The following is a 5,321-nucleotide window of genomic DNA, read 5'->3' as shown; positions in this document are numbered from 1 at the left end:
TTAATTGATATCTCAGTAAGTGAAAAGCTACTTTGGTCAAGTCTTAGGCAGAGAAGATAGTCATGGATGTTGGTCCCTCACCCATTATGGGGAAAAAAATTTAGCTTGTGCACAAATCTTATTTTAGTATTTTTATGAAGTGATTGGTAAACAACTTAATATCCAATTTTTTTTTAGTTTGAATTATAGCTATCTTTGAAATCAAACTCCCAATATATCATTTTTTTTTTTTTTTTTTTTGTAGAAGACACTTTCTATCAAATTAACACCCGACTTCTAAAATATATATATATATATATAGTCAAAAATGTAATTTGCAACTGCTAACTTTAACCAAAAATTATTTTATTTTTTTAAGTTTGAAGTTGGTTATTTTAGTTTAATAACTTCCTCATAATTATTTACTCCTTTAAGTTTGAAAATGGTCATTTTGGTCAAGTAGCTTTACTAAAAAAATAATTTCATTCCTTTAAGTTGGTGGTTTTGAGTGATTTTTGGACAAAGTTATTGGACTAAATGAGTTGATAAATGACCAAAATGATTTTTTGGATTAAGTTACGAAATCAAAATAACAAAATTTAAACTTAAAAAAGGCTAAAATAACTTTTAGGTGAAGTTAACAAACTAAAATGCCCAACTTCAAACTTAAACGACATAAATGATTTCTTATAAAAAAAGAACAAGGAAAAAAAGATGACATAAATGATTTTTGGGCAATCTTAGTGAGTGTAAATTGTATTTTTGCCGATGAATAAATAAAAATGATATGGCAATGAATGAGAACTTTTTGCTAACTTATCAACGACAGACCGTTTTCCTCAAACGGCCAATCGCTTTAGCCAATATGTGAAGGTCAAAACTCAAAACGTTCAGTTGTAAACCGAGCTATGCATATTGCAGAGCTAACATGAATCTAATTATGCAACCGGCAAGAACTAGATCATGGGAAACAGCTCAATTATGTAGATTGTGTACTGTGTAGGAATTTCATGTGGATCACATTTGCATTGAAGATAACAGACAGACTCCAACTAATAGAGGACTTCAACATATATTGCAAAACAAACTTTTCTTGTTTGTGCTCAGGTATTGATGCTCACAAATTCTTGGTTTATATATAGAGATTCCTTGTGCAAGTTATATGCATGAATGCATGTGTTTCATAGACAAATTTAATATGTCGCTCACCTGTTTGTTGAAATTCCTGAATGAGCATTAGCTTGAGTCTGACGTGCTTGCTTTTTATATAGCAACCACACAGATAAACCCAGTTCAGATTTAGGTAAAAAGAACATATTCGGAGCCAAAAAGGCTACAAACTGGCATTATTGAAGTTATGTGCTAATCTCATCCCCCCATCATTTGGGTTGATGATTCTGTATCTATCTACAAAAGAAAAAGTCCAAAAAATGAAAAAAGAAAGGCACAAAAGGTTTGCTATGATGATGTAAGTATGAAGAACATGTAGAGGAAGAAGAAGAAAGGGAGGGTGAATTATGGCATGCACACAGAGGGTCATGGATGACCCTCTTCCTACTGATTTCGAGTTTAGAACAAATAACACAGTACCGTCCGCGAAATTCTTCATCTTCCATCTCATCATCATCATCATCATCATCATCCTCGTCTTCACTGTCTTTGTGTTCTCATCTTCAATATCTTCCTCTGCCTCAACCTTTGTATTATAGCAGCCAGTGTAAGACAATCCCATCATTGGAAGAATAATCAGAAGAATCTTTTCAATGCTATCATCCTGCCATTTTCTACCTTTCTCCCAAAATGTTAAGGGAGCAACAACAACTGCTGCTCCAACCCCAAAACCCAATCCCGTCAGTATGAACTGCCAACCAAAACCAATCAAAGTTGTTGAAATTTTGTGTCTAGCTTTTTGTGTTGCTGAAGGTGGTGAAGCTTTATCACTTGTGCATTCTGTTTGCAAAGGGTACCCACATAATCCCTTGTTCCCTTTATAGGAATCATTTGAAAACGTAGCAAATTGCTTGCCTTGTGGAATCTTCCCCACCAATTGATTGAAGGAAAGGTTGAGAAATGAAAGGAAAGTAAGACTATCTACAAGTTGCACAGGGATCTCCGCTGTAAGGTTGTTGCTTGACAAGTCTAATGATTCCAGCTGAGACAAATTTCCCAAAGATGGTGTGATATGGCCTGTAAGAGCATTATGCGATAAGTTGACAACATACAATGATTTGAATGCTGCTAATTCTTCTGGAATTGGCCCCCCAAGTTTATTGCAGGAAATGTCAATTGAGGTGAAGAGTCTCAGAATCTTCACTAGCTCAAACTCTAGACCTTTAGTGGTAACTGTTATTGCATCTTGATAGTAAAACTGACCAAAACTTAAGAATCCAAATTGGAGCTGATTGAGCTTTGACATGACCTCATCTTCATTGACCATCATTGCCTTCCAGGTAGAAAAAGATTTTCTTGGAAGCTGACTAGTAAAATTGTTTGAAGATATGTCTATAATCTGAAGCATCGGCAGGTGGCATTTGGCCCATCACAACCAATGGGCCCAAAAAATTTGTTAGATCGCAAGACAATGACATGTAAGCTGGATATGTTCCTGAAGTAACATGGGACGACATCCTCAAAATGGTTGTTCCCTATGTCCAAGACCTCCAAATTTGGGCAATTGGCCAGAGACTCAGGTAACTTTCCTTCTAGTAAATTTCCGTTGAGACTTAGAGTTTGTAAAACAAAATTGCCTAGAAATATGTCAGGTATTGGGCCAGCAAGGTGGTTCCTCCTTAGATTTAGAACCCCTAGAGTCTCACTCATTATGTTGAAGCATTGAGGAATGGTGCCACTCAAGGAATTATTAGATAGATCAAGAACTTGAATAAAACTAGCATTGCATAATGATCAAGGTATATTCCCATGGAAGTTATTGCTTGAAAGAGATAAGAAAATTATGAAAGTAAGGGAGATACCAATGCTAGTTGGTATAACAGAGCTGAAATTATTCATTGAGAAGTCCAGATATGCAACTCGTGGGAGATGTGTGAGTTGCCGCTGGAGCTGGTTGGAGTGAAGGTCTAGGACACTTAATTGAGAAGGAAGATTCCGGAAAGGCCCTTGTAGAGTCGCAAGGCGGTTATATGAGAGATTTAGGTACATAAGATTATTAATTTTCCAAATCCAATTGGGTATTGCTCCAGGAATCTGGTTGCGTGAAAGGTCTAGAGTGACTAATTTGGATTGGTTTTTCAAGAACTCAGGGAATTTGCTCAATTTGCAAGAAGCCAACTTCAATGTGCTAAAATGGGGAAAGGACAAAGAAGAAGCGGTAACACTATAATTGACTGACAAATTGTTGTAAGAAAGATCAAGACTCGATAGATTTGTTAGTTGCTGAATCGAATCAAGCTGGAAGGAGCCATTAAATTTGTTGAAAGAAAATGAGAGGGATTTAAGACCTTTGAGATTGATAACAGACATGGGTAAGGGCCCTTTGAAGTTGTTGCCACTCAAATCAAGGGTGTTCAATGGGTAAGAAGAAACGTTAAATTCCTGGAGTCCACCAGAAAATTTGTTGTTCAAAAGTTGTAGTTTCTGCAGAGATGGATGGGAAAACAGGGACAATGGAATACTCCCTTCAATTGAATTGTAACCCAAGTCAAGATTCACCAGTTTTATAAGCTCTTCCCACTGAGTGGAATTAATACTACCTTCCAGATTATTATGGGAAAGGTTTATCTCTGTCAGATTCTTGGCCATGCTGAATGATGGAATCTGTCCGTTGAATTCGTTCAACGACATGTCCAAATTAATTAACTGAGTAAGTTTTGCCATAGATTTTGGGATTGATCCACTGAAATTGCATCCAAAATGATCTATCGTGGACAACATTTTAAGGTTACCAATAGAACCTGGCAGTGCCCCTGAAAATTTTGTACCACTAAGCAGCAGTGACCGAAGAGAACCATTTGGAAGAAATTCTGGCAAAGAACCTTTAAGTAGTTTATTATTGAACAAGTCAAGTGTCTGCAGTGTTAGAACCTGGAAGATTTTCTCAGGGAATGTTCCACTCAATCCACAAGAACTGAGACCCAAGTAAGTCAAATTTGTGAAATTTGCAAAAAAATCTGGAACTGGAGCATTAAGGGGATTATTATTGAGACGAATAATTGAGAGGGACTGAAGCTTCGATAAGGAGGAATTAAAAGGCCCTGAAAGATAACAATCAGACATGCTCAACACCCTTAGATTCGGCACTGATGAAGATAAGGCCTGACACCATTCATTCCCTGCCGCTGATATATTTACACCATCAAGATAAAGTTCCTTTAGCTCCCCTAAATTCTGAACTAGCGTAGCTAAATCTGGGTTCTCAATTTTCAGGCTTTCAGCATGGAAATACTCAAGAAAGAAAGGGTAGACAAATCGAGAGTAACCAACCTTGTGAGACGTGAAATCGCATTTGGAATCTGCCCTACAAAGCCAGCATTTGACAAATTCAAATAACTCAACTTCGTCACACTGCCAAACTGAGATGGAATCGCAGAAGAACTCAAGTTGTTATAAGTCAAATTCAGAGTCTGAAGATTCTGGAGACTGAAGAGGCTTGAATTGTGAAGTCCACCCGTGATGGATTCGTTGAACAGGTTGAGACCAATAACATGTCTCTCCTTGCTGCAGGTTACACCTTCCCAGGAACAGCAATTTGAACTTTTATTCCAGTGCACTAGTGTTTTGGACGAGGTTTTGTTGAATATGAGGTTGTTCTTCAATTCGATCAAAAAGTCTCGCTGATCGGTAGTACGTGTTTGAGACACCACGAAGATACCAAAGTTCAGGAAAACTGAGCATATGGGTATGAAGAAAAGCCATGAAAAGAGTGAAATTCTCATTGGGTGCTGTAAAAAGAGCACAGTGCCTTAAAATAAAAACACCTTTTTAACTCACCTAGGCTACAATTGAGAATCATTGCTATTAAGGTCTTGACCCTCTGTGTTGCAATAGCGAAGATGCCAACTAGAGTAGAGAGACATTTTTGTGTGTATTTCTTCTACCTTTGTTTTGTGGGGGTGAGGTAAGCAGGTGTGGATCATGGTAGACTCGATGTCAATTTGTTTTGACCATTAAAAAGGAAGTAAAAATCTATTCATTGTGCACTCTCTGAACCAAGAGGAATCGAGAGTTGGGCACATTTTTTTCGGGAAAGTCCAATATTGGTGCTTTCGCAAAAGCCCAATCTTAGTTGTGGCCCTGAGATGCTTGAATCAATCTAGACCCCTCAATCATTGATTTCTCGACAAAGTTAAAAAGCCGATTGAAGTGAGGTCAATTTACTTTGTTTT

The 5,321-nt window shown here is 37.3% G+C and overlaps 2 protein-coding genes across 2 annotated transcripts; both read right to left on the bottom strand.

The window, feature by feature from the left end:
- Window positions 1–1,277: 1,277 nt before the first annotated feature.
- On the bottom strand, window positions 1,278–2,497 carry LOC112031467 (receptor like protein 22-like). Its single transcript, XM_024064163.2, has one exon. The coding sequence runs from the start codon at window positions 2,495–2,497 to the stop codon at window positions 1,313–1,315; it is 1,185 nt and encodes a 394-aa protein (XP_023919931.1). The 3' UTR covers window positions 1,278–1,312.
- A 386-nt stretch (window positions 2,498–2,883) lies between these two features.
- LOC112031444 (receptor-like protein 6) lies at window positions 2,884–4,871 on the bottom strand. Its single transcript, XM_024064135.1, has 2 exons — window positions 4,420–4,871; window positions 2,884–4,363 (listed from the first exon to the last, which is right to left on the bottom strand). The coding sequence occupies exons 1-2, from the start codon at window positions 4,869–4,871 to the stop codon at window positions 2,884–2,886; spliced, it is 1,932 nt and encodes a 643-aa protein (XP_023919903.1).
- Window positions 4,872–5,321: the final 450 nt, after the last annotated feature.

This window comes from Quercus suber, unplaced genomic scaffold (genome assembly GCF_002906115.3).
Source record: "Quercus suber isolate HL8 unplaced genomic scaffold, Cork oak 2.0 scaffold_13, whole genome shotgun sequence".
In the NCBI taxonomy this organism is placed as follows: Eukaryota; Viridiplantae; Streptophyta; class Magnoliopsida; order Fagales; family Fagaceae; genus Quercus; species Quercus suber.
Note: the sequence above shows the minus strand (reverse complement) of the source record. Positions and strands in the feature narration are given on the sequence as shown.

Excerpts from the sequence above, each read along its gene's own strand:
- LOC112031467 (XM_024064163.2), bottom strand. The coding sequence starts at position 2,497 with ATGCTTCAGATTATAGACATATCTTCAAACAATTTTACTAGTCAGCTT.
- LOC112031444 (XM_024064135.1), bottom strand. The coding sequence starts at position 4,871 with ATGAGAATTTCACTCTTTTCATGGCTTTTCTTCATACCCATATGCTCA. Across the intron at positions 4,364-4,419 it reads GCGATTTCACGTCTCACAAG|CCTGAAAATTGAGAACCCAG; the intron begins GTTGGTTACTCT and ends CCATGCTGAAAG.